This window comes from Trachurus trachurus (genome assembly GCF_905171665.1).
Source record: "Trachurus trachurus genome assembly, chromosome: 14".
NCBI classification, from domain to species: domain Eukaryota; kingdom Metazoa; phylum Chordata; class Actinopteri; order Carangiformes; family Carangidae; genus Trachurus; species Trachurus trachurus.
The window spans coordinates 33,286,865-33,312,059 of NC_139903.1; the positions used below are offsets into that span (position 1 = coordinate 33,286,865).

The 25,195-nt window shown below is 45.4% G+C and overlaps 1 protein-coding gene across 1 annotated transcript; it reads right to left on the reverse strand.

Moving 5' to 3' along the window:
• Positions 1-423: 423 nt before the first annotated feature.
• tmprss15 (transmembrane serine protease 15) lies at positions 424-24,171 on the reverse strand (the record flags this gene model as incomplete). The annotated part of the gene is made up of 27 exons (XM_083986030.1): positions 424-642; positions 770-824; positions 957-1,096; positions 6,931-7,026; positions 7,210-7,391; positions 10,222-10,366; positions 10,475-10,540; positions 10,688-10,737; positions 13,113-13,208; positions 13,296-13,419; positions 14,624-14,734; positions 14,811-14,954; positions 15,046-15,171; positions 15,261-15,350; positions 16,835-16,976; positions 17,059-17,218; positions 18,712-18,817; positions 18,899-19,051; positions 19,126-19,266; positions 20,186-20,295; positions 22,512-22,620; positions 22,746-22,865; positions 22,941-23,048; positions 23,165-23,307; positions 23,606-23,673; positions 23,860-23,984; positions 24,060-24,171. The coding sequence occupies 27 exons, from the start codon at positions 24,169-24,171 to the stop codon at positions 515-517; spliced, it is 3,150 nt and encodes a 1,049-aa protein (XP_083842156.1). The 3' UTR covers positions 424-514.
• Positions 24,172-25,195: the final 1,024 nt, after the last annotated feature.

A 25,195-nucleotide genomic window follows, 5' to 3' on the forward strand; every position in this document is an offset into this window, starting at 1 on the left:
GTGTAGTCTTATCTGTCATAAACAAAAGATTACGGATCACGGGGCGCGTTTGTGTCACAGTGCCGCAGAGACGAGAGCTGGGACCGGGGCGGCGGCCCCAATCTTGCAAAGTTTTTTTTCAGCCAAGAGACGGAATAAATGACATACACAGAGCCTCCATTCTCCCTCATAACAAGTTAAGCCATTTATTAAACTGTCACAATTACTCATGTGGCATAGTGAAGCTACAAATCCTGAATAGTTCATCTTTAAACACTGCTCCCTGTGCTGGCTTCATGGGACAGAGCCAGCTTTGTCCCAGCTTTGTTCACTGATTTAACTTTATTTACACATATGATAAAAAACAAACATCATCATACAATCATTAATAAAAAAAACTCATTGATAATTGAAAACTGTATCAACAGCCAATCACACTTAAACGCTGAATTCTGATTGGTGCACATCACCTTTACCCAGGTGAGCCCCGCCCACTTCACAGAACAAGAGACAAAACAAAGACAACACTGTGGAATCAGAGGTGGGAGGGGAAGGAGGGGAATGACCGTCTGGTCTGGGCGATCCAGGAGGAAAAGGCAGAGACTCGGGCGTAGACTCCAGGTTTCTGAGGACGACCACAGCCAATCCCAAAGGAGGTCACACCTGTTCAGGACCAATCAGAATGTAGCACCTCCTAAAACCTTTTCTACATAGTAAGATTGTATGTGTGTGTGTGTGTGTGTGTGTGTGTGTGTGTGTGTGTGTGTGTGTGTGTGTGTGTATCACTGACCGATCTGAGTCCAGTGTCCATCCTCCAGACACATCAGAGGACCTCCTGAGTCACCCTGGAAACGAGAGAGAGCACAAACCAACACAGAGCTTAGTGACCTGTCTGATAACACTGCATCTGACCAACCAATCAGCACACAGAACACTTCCTCAGCTGACAATAAGACAGAGTCCAGGGGAGTAGCTACCTGGCAGGAGTCGACCCCTCCCTCTGTGAAACCGGCACACACCATACTGGAAGTGATGTCATACTCAGGTAACTGATGCTGACACTGTTCCTGGACCAGCAGAGGAACCTGGGCCTCTTGGAGAACATCAGGGAGAGAACCTGGGAGGGGGTGCATGGGGGTTTGGGGATTTTGTTTTGTAAACTCACATTTCTATAAAACATAACATCATGATACATTACATTAATACAGAAAAAGACAAGCTGCTCAATGACCTACTGAATGCTGGGTCTGTGGATAAAGCAATGGCTGCAATAATCAATAATCAATCATGTAACTATCCGGTAATATCCGATAATGAAATGAAAAATTAAAGCAGAAGTAAGCGATCCAGTGGTTTTGGCTAACTTCCTGTCAGCAGATGGAGTTAGCAGTCCCCGCCCTCGGCCCTACGTCACCACATTCACGCGCATCCCTTGGCTGCACACACAGAGAGGACCGCCCCTTTATGCCGTTCTCTCTCCTCATTGGATAAAGGTTGTAGGATACAAGGAAAGTTTTCTCCTCGGCTTACAGCAGAGCAGAGTGACTGACAGACCCGTGTTTCAGACCAAACACTCTATATAAGTGATTGCTGTCGGAAGATATAACTATTTAAGACTTATATTAACACAAATATCCCGCTTAACTTCTGCTTTAAATACAACAGAGGGAAATTTGTTGCGATGTGCTTGTTTTTTGTGCACGTCCACCGTAAAGTGTTCCGTTCACGCCAGGGGAGGGGCAGGTTCGGGCGGGCGCCCCAGGCCCAGGTTCACTATAGGCCCACACTGAACCCGCCCCCCAAGACGTCCGCGCTCACTGACTGGGCCCATAGGTTGCCAACAATCGAGTCTGAAATTATGGGACACTTTGGGCATAGTTGATGACCAAGGGAGGGGTGGGGGTGGGTAGCGCGACGGCTGTCAGCTCATGCAAAGCCTGACTTCTTCTCATGCAGCACCATCCCTGACCATCTCTCTCCCTGGCTCTCATTCATTCATAATTCCGCACTGAGACAGCGGACAGCACGCTCACTCACTCACTCACTCACTCACTCACTCACGGGTGCCATCATGCTCTGTCATACAGTATTTTAGTACTAGCCTACTGTGGACCTGAAATTGCTAGTGCCGACATATAAAGCAAGACACAGTCACACAGGCCTACAGGCAGTCAAACACTCACAGACACAGAGGCAGACTATAATTTTATTTTGAAAACGGGCCATATACCGTCCCTGTCAATATCACTGTCTGTTTCGCGGGATTGCCTAGGCAACTGTACATTTGATTTGATCGAAGTCGGGACGGTTGCAGACAATGCTGTTCGTAGTGACAGAGTAGGCTGTCGCTAAGAACAAGTCGGGATGGCTAAAGATGAAGGAGAAACAAAGGTGAAGGAACTTAGTGGCCTCATGTGCTCCACTCACCAACTATTTCTCCACTCAGCCCTCAACATCTGCCCAGCTGCACACTGACCCTTCTACTAGCGCTGTAAGTGGGACACATGCTCATGCTAACGTCGTTCACAATGACAATGATGACAGTGGTAGCGGTGAGGAGGAAAACACATTTATGGGTGAAGAACATGATGAAAATGATTAGGAGGAGGGTAGGGAAGAAGAAGACACTGATACAGAGGGTGGGATGAGCATCCACTATAACGCAGAGCAATACCCAATGGATCCCTTCTTTTTCTAGGAGAAACCCATGACACCTCAGCTCATCAGAGAACTTATAGAGTATGGCCCTTGCCAACCAGGGCTGAAAGATGCCTATGACACTTTCCCATGCGATGAGGAAAAAAGCTGCTTCCACTCTGCTTGGTACAAGGCAAGGCAAGGCAAGGCAATTTTATTTGTATAGCCCGTTTTTACAAACAGTTTGTCTCAAAGGGCTTTACATGGCATCGTAGCAACATCCTCTGTCCTTAGACCCTCACATCGACTGAGGAAAAACTCCATGGAAACCCTTTTAACAGGGAAAAACAGGAGAAACCTCAGGGTGAGCAACAGAGGAGGGATCCCTCACCCAGGACGGACAGACGTGCAATAGATGTTGTTACAGACAAGAAAACAGTTTACAGTACGGTACAAGCGCAGGTCAATCATGCAGTGGACCGACAATGGTTAGTCTATTCTCCAAAATGCAATCGTATGTTTTGCTTTTGTTGCTGGATGTTTGGTAAGGGTGCAGGGCGTCGGTGGGCGGAACCAGCACAAGGCATCTCAAACTGGAGAAAAGGCGTAGAAAGAATAGAGCATCACGAAACATCTGTTGCAGTGCACATAGGGAGGCTGAGAAGATGTTTTTAATGACCAAGTTTCGGATAAGCAAAGACAGCACAGTGGTATCAGAGCTATTAAAAGCCCAGAGGGATAGAGGTAGATAGAGAGGAACAGGAAGGTTTTACAAAGGCTTATTGACACTACCTTATTTTTAGCGAGACAGAACTTGGCATTTGGAGGGCACAGGGAATATGCCAGTCTGGGTGTCCCATCTTCATATGAGGGAAACTTCTTGGAACTGTTAGGAACAGAACTACTGGCCTAATACGATGCTATCCTTGAAGAGCATATGAGAAACCCAGCGACGCGTACAGTGACTTACCTCAGCCCTGACTCTCAGAATGAGTTGATTTCAGCCCTCGCTAGCGAGACACTAAGCTCCATTATAACAGAAGTAAAAGCAGCTGAGTTTTATTCTGTAATGGTTGACTCTACTATCGACATAACCAGAGTAGATCAGTTCTCTCTGTCCCTCAGATATGTCACAAAAGCTGGAAACAGTATTGAACGGTTTGTTCAATTTGAAGAGCTTCAAAGCAGCAATGCCGATGCATTTTATAACGTGCTTGTAAATGCACTCGACGCATTAGGCCTGGATGTTAAGTTTATCCGAGGCCAGGCATATGATGCGGCAAGAACAATGTCTGGTCACTTAATGGGATTGCAGACAAGGGTGAAACAACAGTGCTCAGAGAAGGCATTTTACGTGCACTGCTGTGCACACAATTTAAATCTCATCCTTCTGGATGCAGCCTGTTCACTGTGCAGCGCAAACCTTTTTTTCGGTACTCTAGAATCACTCTACTGTTTCCTTACTTCCAGTCTTCCTAGATTTAAGATCCTAGAAGAAGAGCAGGCCAACATGCAGCTGGAGGAAACTATATTAACCTTTAAAAAGCTGTCGGACACCAGATGGGCATCTAGGAAACAGGCCACTGAATCTGTGATGCAAAGTCTGCCAGCTATAGGCACGGCCTTGAAGAGAATAAAAGAGCATAATCTCACTTCACCGAAGACAGCATCTGAAGGGGACGGCCTACTTCACAAGATAAGCACATTTAAATTCAAATTGATGTTGTGCATTTGGAATATTACACTGCAAAAGATATACATCTTGTCCAACTACCTCCAAAAAAGTTCAATAGACATCAATACAGCTGTCCAGCTGATTGACACATGCGTGGCACAGCTCAACGAAACGCGCACTGATTTATCATTTGAACAAATAGTGAAAACGTTCCATGATGGTGACAGTTCGAAAAAATTTCCACAAAATCACAGCACTCTTCTCCGTTCTCAACCCTCAAAACTTTGATGCGATGACGCAGCTGCCAGAATGCAGAATCTCACTGATTTCTATGCCGGAGACCTGTCCGCATCCAACCAGGTGGTCAATGAATTTCTTTCTTTCAGTGCTCTATGTACTGAGTTAGAAATAGAATTGAGCACCACAGCCATTCTGCCATTCCTGATCTCCAATGTCATGGACAGGGCATTTCCCAACATTGCCATTTTGTATGGGATTTATGGAACACTGCCAGTTACAAGTGCAAATGCAGAACAAAGTTTCAGCCACCTGAAGTTGATTAAAAACTATCTACGGGCAAGCATGAAGGAGGCTAGACTCTCAAACCTCGCCTTACTCTCCATCGAGAAAGATATTGTCATTGATAAAGAGAAGGTGGAAGACAGGTTTGGGAGACTGAAAGAGAGGAGGATGAGACTATTTTGAGGACACATAGGCCCGCCTATGCCTATACTTTTTTTCCTTTTACAAATGGACGTGCTTTGATGGGATCTATGACGCTGAACATGAAGATGTAATCGGTGAGTTTACTTGTTTAATGTTTGACTTAGCTTGAAGTTGTCATAAATCTGTGTGGCTGTATGATGATTTCATCTGTAAAATCCATGGCACTGACCATGGTGCTGAAATAGTCTTCAGTGTTGTTTTGTTAAACATCAGCAGTTCACTCTTCACCGATAAATCCATGGCACTGTCCATAGTAGAGATGCGTGGATAGGCAATTATTTCATCCGCAACCGCATCACAAAAGTCGTCATCCACCCGAACCAAAGTTTTTTCAAAACCACGCCCGCCCGCCATCCGCCCGTTGTTGTAGGCCAATATCTAATATGGATGGGGGGGGGGGGGGGGGGGGGGCGTATGAGTTTCACTTCTGCCGCGCGCTGCTGTCATGGAGTGCGCGCCTCTCTCTCTTTCTCTCTCTCTCTCTCTCTCTCTCTCTCTACCAATAACGGGAAAAGAGCGCTATGCGGAGCCAAAAGCCGAAAATCTATTCCTGACGTCCGCGGTCGATATAAAGTCGATATGTTTCATTCATCCATGTTTTGACAGACAACACATACAGCCAGTGATAATGAGTTGCGCCGCACCGACAGTCATGTGGCTCAGCCAGCCAGGTGACGCACACAGCACGACAACACAGCGCAGCGACATGTGCAGGCTGCTGCAGCAGTGCACATCAAAGGGACACCGCAGAAAATAAAATAAATAGGCTACATGTAATTTTTGAATTGTTTTTGCGCATGTTTTCATCCATAAAATGACAAAAAAATGAACACTATAAGCGGATTTCTTGATCACTATAACAAATTATTTAAACAGCATTTGTATAGAAATGATTCCGTCCCAAGCCTTTTGATCCATATAAGCGGTTGATTAGGCTACTATATCCGTGATCAAAGCGGTTTACACTGTATTGTCATTTCCATGAAGAAAGTGTTGACTGTTGTTGCCAATGCCCTCAGATCAGGAGTGCGTTCCTCACAAAATGAATAAGTTGTTGCCATCTCTCATCACAGACACCAGTGGGCAATTACTGTAGTGCCTGACGAAAATTTGACTGTTTCAAAGAGTGCTGCTCGTTTTTCGTATGTGGGTAACAATATTTAACTATGTATATTTTTTCCTAATTGGTTCAACCGCCACCCGCCCGAATCTAATTAAAATATATTTTTTCGTCATGTCACCCGCCCGACCCGCGGACTCCGCGGTTGTGTCTGCCCCATCTGCATGACCCAGTTAGCTACGCCACTGGTTCACACCAGTGTGGTAGGAAAAAAAAGGGGAAAATGTTGGTGCATGTGATGGGGATCGGGCACTGACAGGGTCGTTACTGTAGAAACGTTTATGAGACAAGGGAAGTAGCAGTAAGCCACTGGCTAACTGTGGTTGCTAGTGGTTTTTATTTCAGGTAGCGGTTTATTCCAAAGTTTTCAGACTGTTCTCAGTTCATTCCGTAGACGAGGCAATTCATGTGGTGATGGATCGGTTATTGAAGAGAGGGAGAGCAGCGCTGTTTGACACCTGTTTGACACCAACAGGTCAGCTCGAAGCAACATCATCGGGGGCAGGAGATCGGGAAGTGGATGGGAGAGAGGCCTGTGTGTGTGTGTGTGTGTGTGTGTGTGTGTGTGTGTGTGTGTGTGTGTGTGTGTGTGTGTGTGTGTGTGTGTGTGTGTGTGTGTGTGTGTGTGTTGCGAGAGAGGAGTGAAGGGGAGCACCACCCATCACAGAGGAGAGGAGAATTGCATTGCCTCTGTAGAGCTCTATGGAGTGAATTGATTGTGGTGGGGAGGGGCATTTAATCTGCAGAGGCTGTGTCTCTCTGTGTGTCCTCTGTGTCTCTCTCTGTGTCTTACCCTGCTCAGCAAGTCGTCCCCAGCCTGCGATGAAACACTTTTCTCCAGCTGTGATGTCCTGTCCCTCTGGAGGGAGACACACCGTCTGGACAGTTTCTGAAAGACAAAGATGATTTCATCTGTCTCTGTAATTTCATTCATTCGGAGAAAAGTCTCTGTTACACCAAAACTAAACATAACCATTCAGAGTCAATTCATTGTGACATGAGGTTTGTTACAAAAGCAGAGTTGACATAACAGCAACATTGATCGTTACAGATTCTCTCTGGTCATACTGACGGGTGAAGTTGATTGGCTGCTGCAGGTGCATCATAGCGATGTCGGCCTCTTTGTTGCGTCTGTTGTAGCGTCTGTTGATAACGATGTGATCGACTCGTCGGGTCTGGACATCCTCAGAGTTCATGTTCCCCTGAGCGTGGAGACCGAGGACGGCCGACCAGGACGCTAGGTGGACATTCTTCCTGTGGAGAAGCAGCTGAAGTCTTTACCATGTCTTTATGTTTCTGAGAAGATGGCTGTTGGTTAGCTTAACTGGCGACTCTGTGGTCCTGTTTACACGACAACGGTCGCGGATGAAAACAGCAAAATATTTCATCGGATGTGCCTTTCGTTTAGACGCCGACTGCGTTTTGGGGGCTTGAAAACGCAAAAAAGTGAAACCACCCTCCAGAGTGGAAATCTTAAAAACGCTCCGCCGTTGTGTCCCCATTTAAAGGGCGAAAACGCAAATGTCTGCTCCGATTGCTACGACCTGTGGAGGGCAGCATTACGATCGCTGACCCTAGTGCAGGATAAGCGCCGGTATAGAAAATGAATGAAAAAAAGGTTTAAGTAAGATTTAATGACTGTGGGGGCTTTGCGTCAGACAGTTCACATCCCCACATCGTCCATTAAAGCAGAAGTAAGCGGAATATTTGTGTTAATATAAGTCTTAAATAGTTGTATATTCCGACAGCAATCACTTATATAGAGTGTTTGGTCTGAAACACGGGTCTGTCAGTCACTCTGCTCTGCTGTAAGCCGAGGAGAAAACTTTCCTTGTATCCTACAACCTTTATCCAATGAGGAGAGAGAACGGCATAAAGGGGCGGTCCTCTCTGTGTGTGCAGCCAAGGGATGCGCGTGAATGTGGTGACGTAGGGACGAGGGTGGGGACTGCTAACTCCATCTGCTGACAGGAAGTTAGCCAAAACCACCGGATCGCTTACTTCTGCTTTAATTTCCTTATAACTGGACACCTTGAAGGGCATTACCTGCTTATACCATGGTCACTTACCAAAGAAATAAATATTATATCTATTATTTTTACTTTAATGTGTTTTACAGTTAAAACCACGAGTTTTTCCACAAGCCACAGCTGGCAAACTATTAAATAACTCTTGTCTGCAGGCAAAAAAAGGAGACATGCTGTGTCCACAGTGTAGAGCCACGGCCACTCTGCCACAGCCTGATAGTTGATTAGTGGAGGGACGGCTGATTATTATTTCAGAAGGCCAGTGCGCTTCTTACCGCCTGTGTGTTACCAACTCCAGTGGTCATGATGTGCTGAAGAAACATTGTTACCAACTAGCGTTTATATATAATTTAGACAATTAGACATCAGGCAATTTGACCCGAAAATCTTTACAGGTGTCCTGTAACCCTGCAGCCAATCAAAATAGAGCATTCAGCCAAACTGTGATATAATATGAACTGATCCAGGTGCCAACAGTCAGTCTAGTTTCCTGTTTAGATCCAGCTTCCTGTTAGATCTGGACTAAAATTCATCTTTGTCATAAAACCGTCCCTCAGTTTCTCTTAAAGGGACAGTATGTGAGATTTACCCCCATCTAGCGGTGCGGTTGCATGTCGGCACGTATTCTTGCTGTTGCGTTTACGTAAACTCGGGCAGAAGTCAGAAAAACAACACACGCTGCATGTATCAGGATAAACAAGCCTCTATGTAAACAAACGGTCCGCCAGCACGAGGCAAAACAATACAGGCGTGACAATATGTTGTCATGGTGATGTCGTATTGTTTACCTGACCCACGTTTTACCGGCTTTCTCTCGTCGAGTAAAATAACATCCAGTTGGTTTGCCGACGGCGTCACTCACGGCGTCATTCAGGTGTCTGACTGCACCTGAAGGCAACACCAGTGCCTCCGTCCTTCCTCACACTAGCTACACGGTGGTGACAGTTTTAACAGGCGCTGTCTGGAAAACTTTCTCCCCGAGCCGAGAAGCTCCGGCGGCCCGAGTTTGAGGTTACTTACAGCCACGGTGACACTGAACGTAAAACATGGCGATTCAACATGGCAGAGAAGGTTCGGTGAACCCCCCCCTGTATGTTTGTAACGACTTGTAACATCTCATTCTAAGGTACGAGAAAGCGCTCGTTTGTATGCGGGCGCGATTCCACTTCAGTGAAATACGTATTTATGAAAGCGATATTTGATTTTTGTCAATAAAAAGCCAATAAAGTCCCATATTGTCCCTTTAAGAAAATGAGTTTGGTCAAAGTTAAAGTGATGGTTCACCCAAAATTCAAATTTCTACTCACCCTCATGTCAACTAAGAGCTGTGAGAATTTTCAGAGTCCTCCGTGGCTTCTCTGAGTTACGGGGGGGTCTGCGCAGCAGTATTTGTCCATATAATGGTTGTGAATGGATACCAACTTTCTTCGTCCAAAAAGACACACCAAATACCTCCATACTGCTCGTCTGTAATGTCCCTCTTGTATTGAAGCCCCGACATGAGAAATTGTTCCGAAAATTTTTTAATAAGTCTATATTTTAAGCTTGTTTGTAGCGGAAGCTCCCAGTGTTTCAGTTCACTGCTCTTCCTGTGTCAGTGCAAATCACGCCAGCGGAACAATTTCTCATGAGGGACATTACAGACAAGCAGTATGGAGGTATTTGGATGTTTTTTGGTGTGTCTTTTTGGACGAAGAAAGTTGGTATCCATTCACAACCATTATATGGACAAATACTGCTGCACGGACCCCCCCTCCCCCCCTCCCCCCCCCCGTAACTCAGAGAAGGCACGGAGGACTCTGAAAATTCTCACAGCTTTTAGTCGAAATGAGGGTGAGTAGATAATGAGTGAAATTTGAATTTTGGGTGAACTATCCCTTTAACCCTCCTCAGTTGACTTGGTTTGTATCAGAGGTCAAAGGCCACATGATGAGAGTGTTTGAATCATGTTTGAGCATTGAACAGAGACAAAGTGTCCAGGAGTGTAACATCAGACCTGTTCAGGTCAGTGATTGTGTGTGTGAGGACAACACTGAGCGGTAATGTGAGTGTCTGACCCGTAGACACAGTGAGCAGCAGTCAGCAGCCAGTCGCTGCCAATCAGGGTGGCTCCACACACGTGACGCCCCTGCCACTGCAGAGACACCATCCATGGCCACGCCCCCTTTGCAGCGTCAGCCCCGCCCACCACTCGGGACACACCTGACAGGTGACAACAAACACACAGACTTACTCAGAATCTACAATGAAGCTGAGACATCAAATCATCAATAAGAAACTGAAAATCAGGATTTATCTTGGTTCCTGTACCCGATTTCCTCTCGTCTGATTGGTCCATTTCTCTCGTGACATTAGGGGTCTGACGAAGTCCACAAGCTACAACACACAGAGGTTTTGTCAGTTCACCCTGAAATAACCTTTGACTTAACATTAACAAATTAAGTTGTTTTTACCGTCAGTGTTTATCAGTGTACTGTAGGACTGTGAACTCTTGTTACAGGTGTAGTTTATGAGTGTACCTACGTTGGTTGTCACAGGTGAGTGATATCACTTTCTCACTGCGACAAGTTTCACTGTAAAAAAAGAATTAAAGTAATTTACTTTCCTAAAACATTTTAAAGGGACAACGAGGAGTTTTGGAAAAGCGAAGCGTTTTCACACTACATTTATGAGCCTCCACGCACCGTGAAATTCTTTGACCGGTGCAAGACAGACTCATGTTTTCATTCATCAAGAATTAAAGTCAGAGGTTGGAAGACGATCACATACTGTCATAGTTCCGACCATAAACGGCGATTCGGCGGCGTTATTCTCATGACTCGCCACCAGTGTTGGGTAGTAACGCGTTATTAGTAACGGCGTTACTTTTTTCAGTAACTAATAACGTAACGCGTTGTTTTTTTAAATCAGTAACTCCGTTTCCGTTACCAGACGCTGCGTTCCTTTTGGTGAGGTTTTACAGCGGCACACACTTCCCATTACATGTTAGCGATCAATAAAGTTTCATTGAATTGAAAGAAAGACAGAGCACACTGCGACACTGTGAAAAACAAAGCGCTTGGTGGCCGCCCTCTAGCGTCCCACACGTAATCTAACACGCTCCATGAAGACGACAGGTCAGGTCAGGGCATGACGGCGAGCTAAGGTAACGTAGCTAACGCAGCATCCGAGACCGAAGCTGTGTGTCAGTTCAGGCTGCAGCCCCTGAACTGGGACACAGCTCCGAGTCACAGCGAGACACACAAGCACCCACTCCACGTCCCAGTCCGACAGACGGACGCCTGAAACGGTAAACACAGCTGATCGCTCTGGGTAAACACAGCTGATCGATCGATAAAAATCACCGCTGGAGTTCAGGTTCTTGAACGTAACTCGGTCAAAGTAGTATCCTCAAGATGTTTGCAGTTCTGTCATGCTGCTGTAGGCCAAATGCTGACATCATGCAGCATGATGATGATGATGGTAAAATTTTAAAGATAAAAACCGTTTTTTCATCAGCATCAGTACAGAACTGAAATGAGGTTAGAGGGGAATTCAATCAACCTTTATTTAAAGGGACAACGAGGAGTTTTGGAAAAGCGAAGCGTTTTCACACTACATTTATGAGCCTCCGCGCGCACCGTAAAATTCTTTTGACCGGCGCAAGACGGACTCATGTTTTCATTCATCAAGAATTAAAGTCAGAGGTTCAAAGAGGTTCAGTTACCGTCGTAGTTCCGACCATAAACGGCGATTCAGCTGCGTTATTCTCATGACTCGTTGCGAAACCGAAAGTAAAAAACGCTGGTCGGCTCGCCCAGCATCTCCGCCACCACTAATAATAACAAAATAACGATAGAGACAAAACGATATATTTATCGAAAATGGGCCCATTAAAGCAGAAGTGAGTGGTCCGTTCGTTTTCGCTAATGCTGCGTTCCAGGCAGGCTTTTGAAATCGTAAATTACAGCTTCAAGTCACAATTTACGACTTTGTAGCGTTCCAGGCAACCCACTCGTGTTTTTCCGACCTGTTTTACCTGTGAAAGTCACTATAACGGCCACTCGTAACTTCCGACCGGAACCAGATCGAACTGGTACGACTTCACGGTCGGAAAAATACGAGTTTCCTTGAACGCACCATAACAGTCCTCGTCGCTACGTCACCACATTCACGGCGTTCCTTGGCTGCACACACAGCCCTGCATGCCGTTCTCTCTCCTCATTGGATAAAAACTGTAGGATACGATAAATGTTTTCTCTTCGGCTCAGAGCAGAGCAGAGGGACTGAGAGACCCGTGTTTCAGTCCAAACACTCTATGTAAGTGATTGCTGTCGGAAGATATAACTATTTAAGACTTATATTAACACAAATATATCACTCACTTCTGCTTTAACAAGTGTGGGTAGCGGAGATTCATCCACATTAACGTGAGACTTTTTTATAACCGAATAGAAACTCCTCGTTGTCCCTTTAATGGGAGCATTGGGGAAAAAAACGTTTTAAAGTAACGAAAAAGTTACTTTCTCAGTAACGCATTACTTTTTGGTTGAAGTAACTGAGTTACTAACTGAGTTACTTTTTTAATGAAGTAACTAGTAACTGTAACTAGTTACTATTTTCCAGTAACTAGCACAACACTGCTCGCCACGAAAACGAAAGTAAAGAAACGCTGGTCGGCTCGCCCAGCATTTCCACCACCACTAATAATAACAAAATAACGATAGAGACAGAACGATATATTTATCGAAAATGGGCCCATTAACAAGTGTGGGTAACGTAGATTCATCCACATTAACGTGAGACTTTTTTATAACCAAATAGAAACTCCTCGTTGTCCCTTTAACTGTTTCTACACTTATATAACTATATACTTCTGGTTCGACAAATTGTTTCTGCTCCAGATTCTAGATCTGTGACTGGTTTTAATTACAGTTCTAGTTGTGCTCCTGGTCCTGGTCTTCAGTACCTGACAGTGGTTTCCAATGTTCCTTCACTGGAGACTGTGATACTTGTAAACGGTGAATCTTGTGGCCGAGACGGCAGCAGTGATGCATCCCCAGACCTGAGGGTCAGAAACCAGATCTGAGAGATCAGGACTCATGTGACACCTGACTTGCTTGTGTCGTAAGTACCAACAGGTGAGAGTTACCTGTATCCCAGATACTGACAGGTGAAGTCAGACAGGCGAGGCTTCCAGGTGTCAGCACACACGGTGTACAGAGTGGAGATGAGTTGAAACTGGAGGCGGCCGGAACCGTTCACCTCCCGCACAACTAACACAGGAAATAAACAGAGATGGGCTGAAGACTGAGGTTGTTATAGGCATGACCACCAGGGGTCCTTATAATAATGATGATAATAATGATAATTGACCTATGGCTAAGCCACGCCCCCAAACGCGATGAGCCAATCACAGTGCGCATAGCTAGCCCATACACTCGGACATTCTCTGCTTCCACGTACATTGAAATGCATTGGAGTTAGTCAGTTTTCATTCGTTTTTATATGTTTTTTCTTGACATTTTACATTTAAAATGGTCAAACGGTGTGCATGGGGTACATGCAACTCCGACACTAGGTATCCCGAGAGGCTGGGCGACGGGGTGGATTTTTTTTTTACCTTTTCCCAAGCCACATCTCAACCGAGAGAAGTGTCTGCTCTGGATAAAGTTATGCAGTAGACCAGTGGTTCCCAACCTTTTTCTTAAGGGACCCATATTTTTACCATTGAAAACTTTGGTGACTTAACTTCTGTAACCAAAAATACTATTATCAGTAGTATTTGTTATGACTGATATTGCCCTGCTGTATATTATGTATTTAATGTTTTAAAACTGTTGATATTCAATCATCTATTGATATAGGCCTATAATGTATTTGTTTATCTATTTAAATACACAAATAAATGTTTAATGTGGCCCTTGAATTTAGTTGATTTTGTCACATATATGAATTAAATGCTTAGCCTACTCATTTATTTAACATTTTAATTACATTAAAATTATTAAACCCCTTAAAATCAAGAGGGCTTCGCGACCCCCCCTGGATCTTTGGCGCCCCCCAGGTTGGGAACCACTGCAGTAGACCACAACACCAAAACGTGGATAAAATGAACAAGGATGTCTACATCTGTTCTAAGTTAAGTCAACAACGTATTTGAGGCAACATATTGTCAGAGATGTTTAGATGTTAGCCAGTATCACAACTAAGCATTAAGTCCGCTAGCTTAATGCTAAAGTATAATGTAAAACTCCATAGACAGGCTAACAGAAATTAGCCCGTCGCTATCGGCGTTTCGCAGCAACCGACAGCCATAGCAGTAAAGCTAAGTGAAGTTTTGGTGACTTCGAGATGATATTTAATCTTTCTGTCTCCAAAAATCATCAATTGCCTCCTGTGAAATGTCTCCTACTCCGAGTGAGTGGAGGGGGCGGGGCTTAGCCATAGGTCAATTATGTTATTGATGATTAAACTCACTACAGTCGGCTTCATCAGAGGCGTCAGGACAGTCAACCACAGCATTGCACTGACTCTTGCCATGGATACAACCTCCTGTCTGACACTGGAACTGTCCAGCTGCACACGGAGCTGTACAGACAAGTCATCACTATCAATAACCAGTAATACTCATCAACAAGACAATAAGTTTGACCTCTGACCTCACCTGGTGTTCCCAGGTCAACCCCGGAGGTGAAGTTGGCTCTGAATCCTCGACCATGACCTGAGCTGTCTGTAAAGAACCAGACTGTCATCTGATTGGATGTTGAGAACAGGTCATGGGTGGGGCCATCACTGCCGGTGAGAACAGCTGGAGGCAAAGAATGAGTGAAACCAGAAGATCAACAAACTTTGGTTCATCACAGTTACAGCTGGGCATTATGGGTAAAAAGCTACCTCACCTAGTAAGGTGGAGTTCAACCCCGCCCCATCCCGCACCTCTACAACGTCATAGGCTGCTTCAACATTGAAGTCTAAGAAGTGTAGCTGGATGTTTTCCCCCTCCACAGCATGGAGAGTCCACAGACCTGCAGCAGAGGACCATGGGTAATTTATTATGAGGGAACTATCCAGATGTAGAGGCTGTAGGTGACTTTTGACCGACAGGTGCACTCACACTGAGCTTTGTTCCCGTAGGAGTGTGGATAATTTGGTGAACTGAAGGTGGAATTTGGCTCCCAGAGGTCAAAGGGTCCTCCACAGTCAGCTGGGCCAATCAGAGCAGAGGGGGCGGAGTTAGTGTTCTCTTCACATATTATCATTAATAAGTAACTGAAAATGTGTTGAATATATATTATTTATAAACTTTGTTTAAAATAAAGATGAGGAATACAAAAAATATTATTATCAATTAATAACATTAACTCATCACATTGTTAATATGTAATTAGTAATATAGTAATAGAAATAAAAAGTCCAGTTAAAGGGATATTCCGGCGTTAGTTTAACCCATGGTCTAACACACCATGATACCGAGTAAGACCCCCCCCTGCAGAGATCAACTTTGCTGACCGCTAGCTTCTCTAGTTGTAGCAACTTCAGCAAAGACCGCACAATCGCAATACACTGTTGTCTATTCCTCCACCAGCCAACCGCCATCAAAAAAGCTGCTCATAGCCACAAATAATGCTCAGAACAGCACCAAACTTCAGCAACAGTACAAACAGGGTCCCAGCCCATAATACGAGGCATCACACACCTGCTAGCTTTGCCTGGTTTCTATTGAAAAGAGACCAAAACACAACTCACCCACTCTCCTCCAGCTGCTGGCTAGTTATGGGGAAATGAATGGAGTTGAGCAAAGCTGCTGCGTTTTGGAACTAAACATCACTGGACTCCTGACTTTTCTTTTCTACTGCTCTCGGAAATTGACATGTTAAGGCTTCTGCATCAGTAACAAGCAGCTGGAGGAGAGTGGGTGAGTTTTGTTTTCGTCTCTTTTCAATAGAAACCAGGCAAAGCCAGCAGGTGTTTGATGCCTCGTATTATGGGCTGGTGCTGAGGTTTGTTGTTGTTCTGAACATTATTTGTGGCTATAGACCCTTTCAGAGAGTATAAACAAAGACAGGTGTGGCTCATTAGAAAACGCTCTGGTACACTAAATGGAATGGAGCCTTAATTAGTATCCTTGGTAACACCTGTCTTTGTTTATACTCTCTGAAAGGGTCTATATTGATGGCGGTTTACTGGTGGAGGAATAGACAGCAGTGTACTGCTATTGTGCGGTCTTTACTTAAGTTGCTACTAGATAAGCTATTGGTCGGCAAACTGGAGGGGGGGTCTTACTCGGTGTCATGGTGTGTTAGACCAGTGGTTCTCAAAGTGGTGTCCGGGGACCCCCAGGGGTCTTTGAGAGGGTTCAAGGGGGTCCCCAACTTTTTCTCAAAACTTTACCACATTTTTTTCCTGAAATTTTTCAAAAACAAATTCATGCCATTGGCAGTAATTTGAACATACTTTGACCAAAAAAGTAACGTTATTCAGTCTCAGAACAAATATTTAAGTATTTCTGGTGTTCAAAATTGTGTCCAATGGGGGGGTCCGTAGTCTAATTTGTGTCAGTTTAGGGGTCCTTGGTGTAAAAAAAAAAGTTTGAGAACCACTGTGTTAGACCATAGGTTAAACTTACCTCAGAATATCCCTTTAATGTGTGTGTACAGGTGAGTGCAGGTTAATAAGACTTAGGCTGACTTGGTATAGGGGGTGGGGTTGTAGGAGGCGGGACATTGGTTGGCTGAGGGGGGGCGGGGCCACAGGGAGCAGCAGTCAGAGCGATGTCATCCAGAGCGATGTTGTTCCTCAGCCCTCCTTTCTTCAGAGCTTCAAACACCACCTGCACAGGACAGAGGTCACACGGCAACCATCCGGCTAGCGACAAGGATCAACCAACTGGACCCTTGTGTGATGTCACTGACCCTGGCTTCAGTTGTCAGGTTGAGGGTCACCTGGCCGTTGTTCCAGTTGTCACCATAGTTACCGTCCTTCTGGAACACCATGGTATCATTAGATTCAGGCTGTGACAGTGGGATGAGCAGGACTCTGAGACGGTGGACGTTGTTTCCAAACATGTGGTACCTGCAGGTGTTTGTTCGTTCACATGGTAACTCAGTTTTACATGAACATGTTGGTTTGTTTGGTGTCTTGTGCATTTACTAATTTAAAGCACAACAGTTTTCTTAAAATATTTCTTCTCTTGTTATTCACCGAGTCGGCAACCAAGGAAACGTCACTTCCGGTCAGAGCCGTGGGGGAAAACAAACCGATTCCCCCATAGACATACATGTGAAAACCAAGGGGGCAGTTGTCGGTCTGAGAAGTGAAGCTCACTTCCGCGTTCAAGAAACTGCAATCCCCTCGGCTTCCTCTGGGGGCTGGCTCCAGAAGGGAGCAACTCCAATTGAGCCCCATGTTAAAATAGCCGACTTTACAGCTTAAAAAAACATATTTACAGCCTGGTACATTTTATTTTTTTGGTCTCAACCGATAGTTTCTACCCCCGCACACACTCTGAGGGGGGTGAATCTTTTTTAAACTCTACCGTTTTACTATTATTAGGTTTAAAATTCTGGCCAATTAGGGCGCGGAAACGTTGAGTGACAGGTCCGGAGGCCGCTGCTTCGAGGCCAGTGGGCGGGTAACCGCACCTCTCCAAATATGGCAAGTAAAATCCAACATGGCGCAGTTCAAACCCCCGTAGTAGCGGCACAAAACAGACTCCCCCAAACCAATGGGTGACGTCACGGGTGCTACGTCCATTCTTTTTACAGTCTATGGTGAAAACGCTGCATTTTAAACCTTTGTCTAAGGCTTGTCCACTGTCATGTCTAAGTTTGAATCACTTGTATATGCTGACAAAGAGCTATATTTAATATATATATATATATATATATATAATTCATCAAGATTCGGGTCGAATGTTGTCCGTACATTTTAAAATATTGGCTCTTTCACAGTCAGTCACATCCGTCTGTCTATGGAGGAACTGTTTGTCTTCCCCCACGGCTCTGACGTTTAGGTGGCGTTCCCTTGGTCGCCGCCGGCCGGCTCTAGACACTCGGAGACAATGTCTAAGAGTTGTGGTGTACCATTTTGCACCGCAAATAAATAAAAAAAAACCACAACCTGAACTTTTATATCTTACTCAACCGTGTAACGGCTCTGACCGGAAGTGACGTTTCCTTGGTTGCCGACTCGGTGTAGGCTATATGTGACTGACTGTGAAAGATCCAATATTTTAAAATGTATGGACAACAATCGACCCGGATCGTGATGAGTTTTTTAATATATAGCTCTTTGTCAGCAGATACAAGTGATTCAAACTAAGACATGACAGCAGACAAGCGTTAGACAAAGGTTTAAAATGCTGCGTTTTCACACGTAAGTCTATGGGGGAATTGGTTTGTTTTCCCCCACGGCTCTGACCGGAAGTGACGTTTCCTTGGTTGCCGACTGGGTGTATTCCATTTTTTGTCTCCATGTTTTTTCTTTATTGTTGTTGTATTTACATGTTTGTTTCTCTGTTGTGGATTTATGTAGTTTTGGTTGTTTACGTGTTTTTTGTTGTTTACCAGAAGCTCAGACACATGGGCTGTGTGGTTGGAGTCAGGGGGAGGCTGTAGATCCTGAAGCTCTTCAGCCATTCTCCGGGACTCCGAGGTGTGACGATGTAGAAACCTGACAAACACATGAGTAGTATTGATGGGCACGCTCACAGTTGCTATGACAGCGTGACACCGCCCTTCACAGGAAACCCACCAGATATGTTCCCAGTCGTGTGGTCGACACTCGGGCCGGTCAGTGGAGGAAACGAGGGGCCGCGTGTTCGAATCCAGTCTCCATCATGTTCGTCCTGCTGCTGCCTCCAAAAACACATGCCCTGCTCAAAGGTACAGGTCAGCGCCTGTGGGTCTGAGCAGAGTGGGCGGGGCCGGGGTTAGGGGCGCTGCTGGACACCAGATCTGTTCTGTGGACAGAGGTCTTACCAGACAGGTTGGAGGTGTTGGCGGCACGGTAGGTGGCGTTGAACCCGTACAGGTTGTTGATATCATCAGAGATAAACTCCACAGTTGATTGGTCACTCAGCAGCCACACCGTCCCAGGAGGGGTGGAGCCTGAGAGCTCAGCTGTGAACCACATCACAGGTCAGTTAATAGATGACATCTGTTCCCACCTGGAGAGAATCATGTGTGGTTTACTATCGCCAATCAATTTGGTGTGTGTGAGTGCATTGGAAAAATTCACATTCCTTAAAACCATCTATTAAAGTGCTGTAACTTTCAAGTACTCAGTTCTATCTTGTCTCACTCCCCAGACCTTTCTCCAGAGAAGAAAGGTCTGGCTGGTCCGACTCTGATTCTGAGATCGGAGGAAAAAAACGCCCCAGCTGTTTGGATTTCTTTCAACCAATCACAATCGTTGTGGGTGGTGCCACAGCAATGGTGCACTTGCAAAACATTGGCTTTAGCCTCGCTAGCTCACTGAAGACGATGGGCCAAGCTTGATAGATAAAACTTTTGCCGTAGCCGGTCGGTGAACAAGCCAGAATGTCTTTCTTGGACAGCAAATGGCGTAAACATAAGCTTTTAGTTTGGATATCTTTACAGTCATATCGAAATATATGTGGTTCCTGTTGATGTTTCCTTTCTCCGGGGGGACTGTGAAAACTGCAACAGGAAGGCGGGACTTCCGCCAGCTGGCTCGTTCCGGCCAATGAGAGGCTAATCGCAGCAACGAACTTCCTTCTGTTCTATCTGAAATTCCCCACAATGACTTGATATCAGAGGTGAGATTTCCTTGATGTGATACGACAGTGGACTCAGTCTTAACCCAGATAGGGATGTGGGCCTGGGACGTAGTTGACTCACAGGAATCTGTGGAAAGCAAACACGAGGTGTCTTTGTGATGAGAGAAGATTTGTTTCGATTCGTCAAGTACTACTCAGTACTCAGACATCCCCACAAGAGTGTGTATGTGTTTGAGAGAGAGAGAGAGAGTGTTTGTGTGTGAGTGTGTGTGTGTGTGTGTGTGTGTTTGTGGATAAACCTCTAAGCTCTCTGGCTTCTCCCACTCCTTCATAGATCTTCACAATGTCGATGTTTTCTTCTGTTTCAAAGTGATGGAAACTGATCTCAACTGAAAGTCCTGGATTGACCCTGAACACAACATCATAAACAACAATAACAAACATGAACAATAACAAACAACAACAAATAAATAACAACATAAACAACAACAAACAATTAAAGCCCCTGTACAGACTTTTCATTTAGGCGGCCCCCTGTGGACGAAAGCGGCGGAATGAAGACTGCATTTCCCACTGTCATGAAGACGTTTGTCTGGCCGGCTCATGTAGATTTGCTTTTTTTTCTTTTTTTTTAGCAGCGTAATGTATCTATTGGTATGGTTTCGTCAGTGGTCCAACCCGACCATGCCTTCCAGAGGTCTAGAATTAGACTACTTGGAAATAGCGTATGGTGGGCCGGTGTGGTCAGAATTTTCCCAGTAGATTTTGGTGCCCCACTCCGCCCCTGAGCACTGCTGACTTGGACTGAGCTCTGCTGTTGCGTGCTGAGAAGAAGGCTTTGAGAATCTCCTGGCTCTCCTGAACATTTCATCTGGAGAGGAATCTGAAGACTTGAGGGGGAGGTCTCATACATAATCAGTTGCTGAGGCAGTGAAGAGGTTCCTTGGTGGCAAAGTGCCCAGTGTGAATGGGATACAGCCTGAAGCCTCCAGACATTGTAGGGCTTTCATGGCTGACATGCCTATTCAATGTTGCATGGAGGTCAGGAACAGTGCTTGTGAAGTGCAAACCTGAGGTGGAGGTTCCTGTCTTTAAGAAAGTTGACCGGAGAATGTGCTCCAACTATAGAGGTAAAACACTCAGCCCCCCCAGGAAGGTTGACACCAGGGTGCGGGAATGGAGGCCCTGAACGACTGTCAAACCTCAGATTCAGGAGAAGCTAATTGGATTTCGCCCTAGAAGTAAAACAGTAGACTAGCTCTTGCTCTGTTGAGCAGGGCATGGACGTTTGACCAGTCTACATGTTGTCTGTGGACCTGGAGAGGCTTCTGGCTGTGCTCCCTGGTGGACCATGTGGGGGAGTACTGTGGGAGTATTGGTAAGGGTTGTGCCAGGATTCCTGCTATTTGCAGATTATTCCATCAGAATAAGACCCCGAGTGCTCACTGGGAGAGTTTGCAGCTGAGTGTGAAAGAATCAGCACGTCCAAGTCTGAGACCATGGTTCTCAGTTGGAAAAAGACATCTCCCTACAGGTTGGGTGTTAGTCTCTACCCCCAGTATCTAGAGATATTATGGCTAGGATGGAGTTAGAGTCCATTACACTGTTGTGGTGAAGAGAGAGTTGAGCTGAAGAGCCAGTCAATCTGTGTTCTAGTCTTCACCAATGGTTTAGGTGTATTCAGGTGAGTTTAGGTGTATTCAGGTGAGTTTAGGTGTATAGAGGTGTGTTCAGGTGTATAGAGGGGGGTTCAGGTGTATAGAGGTGTATTCAGGTGTATAGAGGGGGGTTCAGGTGTATAGAGGTGTATTCAGGTGTATAGAGCAGTGTTTTTCAACCTTGGGGTCGGGACCCCATGTGGGGTCGCCTGGAATTCAAATGGGGTCGCCTGAAATGTCTAGTAATTGAAAAAAATATTTTTTTAAACTAATTATTATTCTTTTTAAAATTATGATTAAAACACCACACGCAATCCTAAACAACTGTATTCTATACTTTCACTTTCTCAAATTTAAATCGAGTTGCAGCATAGAAATATCTGAGCTGGTGCATCTTGATCGATGGGGTCGCCAGAAATTTGTGATGTCAAAAAGGGGTCACGAGCCAGAAAAGGTTGGGAACCACTGGTATAGAGGGGGGTTCAGGTGTATAGAGGTGTATTCAGGTGTATAGAGGGGGGTTCAGGTATAGAGGGGGGTTCAAGTGTATAGAGGTGTATTCAGGTGTATAGAGGGGGGTTCAGGTGTATAGAGGTGTATTCAGGTGTATAGAGGGGGGTTCAGGTGTAAAGGTGTATTCAGGTGTATAGAGGGGGGTTCAGGTGTAGAGGTGTATTCAGGTGTATAGAGGGGAGTTCAGGTGTAGAGGTGTATAGAGGGGGGTTCAGGTGTATAGAGGTGTATTCAGGTGTATAGAGGGGGGTTCAGGTGTATAGAGGGGGGTTCAGGTGTATAGAGATGTATTCAGGTGTATAGAGGGGGGTTCAGGTGTATAGAGATGTATTCAGGTGTATAGAGGGGGGTTCAGGTGTATAGAGATGTATTCAGGTGTATAGAGGGGGGTTCAGGTGTATAGAGATGTATTCAGGTGTATAGAGGGGGGTTCAGGTGTGCAGCAGTGTCTGACCTGATGATCCAGCGACACACAGTGCTGCTGTTGTACGTCTCAGAGTTGGCTGATGAACTGAATGAGCCGCTTGGTCCTCTCAGCAAAAACTGTCCATCACATGCTGTCGCTATGGAGACAAGAGTGATGACATCATCAGGGAGTTGTGTCTTTAATCAAACCTGATGAGTGACTGCTGACAGAAAAACGTGAACGATAGCTTCAGTGTTAACAGCTCAATCTCAATCTGCTGACCACAGCGAGCGGCGTCTTCATCGGAGGCGTCTGGACAGTCGTCCACTCCGTCACAGAACCGATCCATCGGAACACACGTCAGTCCATCAGCGCAGGATTCCTGATGAGGAGGGCACGCCGCTGTGGAGAGGGGGGAGGGGCTTCAGATGGTGAGCTGGACATGAAACATCAACCACACACCAGACCTGCACTTACCTGACGTAGGTGTGACCGTTGTGGGCGTGGTTGTCGTCTCACCTGTGACCGTTGTGGGCGTGGTTGTCGTCTCACCTGTGACCGTTGTGGGCGTGGTTGTCGTCTCGCCTGTGACCGTTGTGGGCGTGGTTGTCGTCTCACCTGCAGAGTTTTTGATTATTTGATTATGGGATTCACATCAACAGAAACTATGAGCTCACAGGGAACTCTCACCTGACACTCACCTGTGATGTGGATGCTGCCTCTGTCGATAACCAGTCCTGTGTCTCCTACCTCCTGAAGCCCCGCCCCAAGTTCCTGCTCCGCCTCCTTCACATCAATCAGCTGATTGAACCGAAGGTCAAAGGTCACGACCACACTGCCTCGACTGAGGACATGAATCAATGACATCTGTTACATTATCAGCAGATCATCCAACTGTGATCTATCTTTCAAATGTAGCTGAGAAGTAAACAAACTAAACAACTGTTAATCAACAAATCAATCACTTAATCAGTTGATCAGTGAAGAATCAAACAGGAGCTGCTGCTGTGTTGCTGGGATGGAACTGATCAGGCAGCAGGACAACGATCATGTAGCCTTTGACCAGCTCCAATGAATCAATAAGTTGTTGACAGTTTATCAGGGTTGCTGTGATTGATGTGGATATTGATCAGTTATCTGACCTGAAGGATAAAACCTGACAGGACTTGTAGAGTTGCCTGAGCTCAGAATGGGCAAACGCCTCAGACACCTGTTGACCAATCACAAGTGAGATCAGCTGAGTTTACACCTGCTGACAGATCAATGATGTCATGAAACCTGACCGAAGCGATGAGGTCACTATTGATCATCACAGGGAAACACAGTAGAGTGGTCACAGAACATCACCTTGTGTATTTCAAAATCAAAGCTGCTGAGAAGTTGTCAGTGAGCTCACCAGCTGCTGGACGTCAAAGGCCAAAGACTTGAAGTTCAAACTGCTGTGGTTCCTCAGTTCCTCAGAGAACTCGGCTCCTTCAGTGATCACCATCCGGCCGCTAAGCGCTGCAGGTTCCACCCCACCTGAGCACCAACATTATCATCAGTACCGACCAATAACCACATGTGATCAGCTCACCAAGACCCAACGTTTGTCACCTGCTGGCCTCAGGCTGATCCAGGAGACCACGATGAGTCCAACGCAGCAGACGAGAAGCAGAGATGAGACGACAGTGAGGAGACACTCTAGAGTGGACAGGCGCCGCGTCATCCTGACCGCTGCATGGATCAGTACACCTGTCAGTCAACCAGCCAACCAACCTCCAGCCGTGTGTGTGTGTCTCACCTCAACGTCTGTGTCTCACCTGTGTTGATGTGTTCAGGTCAGAGCTGAGTCCAGGATCAGGTGCTGTCTCTGTCCTCTCCAACTATGACTCTGACTCTGATCTGTGATCAGCTTTTATTGAGTTGTTGAGTATGATTGATGGCTCATTACCAATAGCTATCAGCTGATAATGTTTGTGCTACTGGGACATGAAGTAGGACGTGATGACTGAGGGTTAATGATCAGCTCTAGACTGGCAACGCTGCGTTTTATTGTGATGAGAACTCAAAGTTCAGGGACCTTTCCTGTCAATCCAATGGCAGTAATGATACCTGCAGGCGTCACTCACAACACACACACACACACACACACTGGCAGTAAATCTTTCAAGACATAGTTAATGTGACCCTGGCCCTACTCACCTGACAGGTGCAACAAAACACAAGCACATTCAAAATCTGTACATACTGTAATCAATAAGTTTATTGTTAATAAAGAATATACAAATCTGTAATAAAGAGTTTAGAACAAGAAAGTTAATCCAATCTGATCAGGTCTGATCAGCTTCAGCTTGTTTAGTCTAAACTTTAATCAACTGTTCAATGTCTCAATTAATTAAACTTCTGAGAAAAACAGCATTTTCAAGATGTTCAGAAATATTATCAACAGTTTGGTTTGTAAATCAGACTCAGCTTTAATTCTCATTAAATTTAATTTTAATGAAATTTGATTGGAAAAACATTTGATTTTATTTCATCTCATTTTTTATGTTACGTTGTTACATTTTTATAAACATGAAGAAAATGTCACAGTCAACCAAACAGAGAAAGAAACGCCACTGGTTCACGTGAACCACAGGTTCAGTTAGTTCATGACACACAGCAGCAGTGAACAGCTCCTCCCATTATTCTGTTTGTAGAGAACCACACAGCTCATGTTCTCCTGCCTCTCTTCACACCTGCTGCCTCCA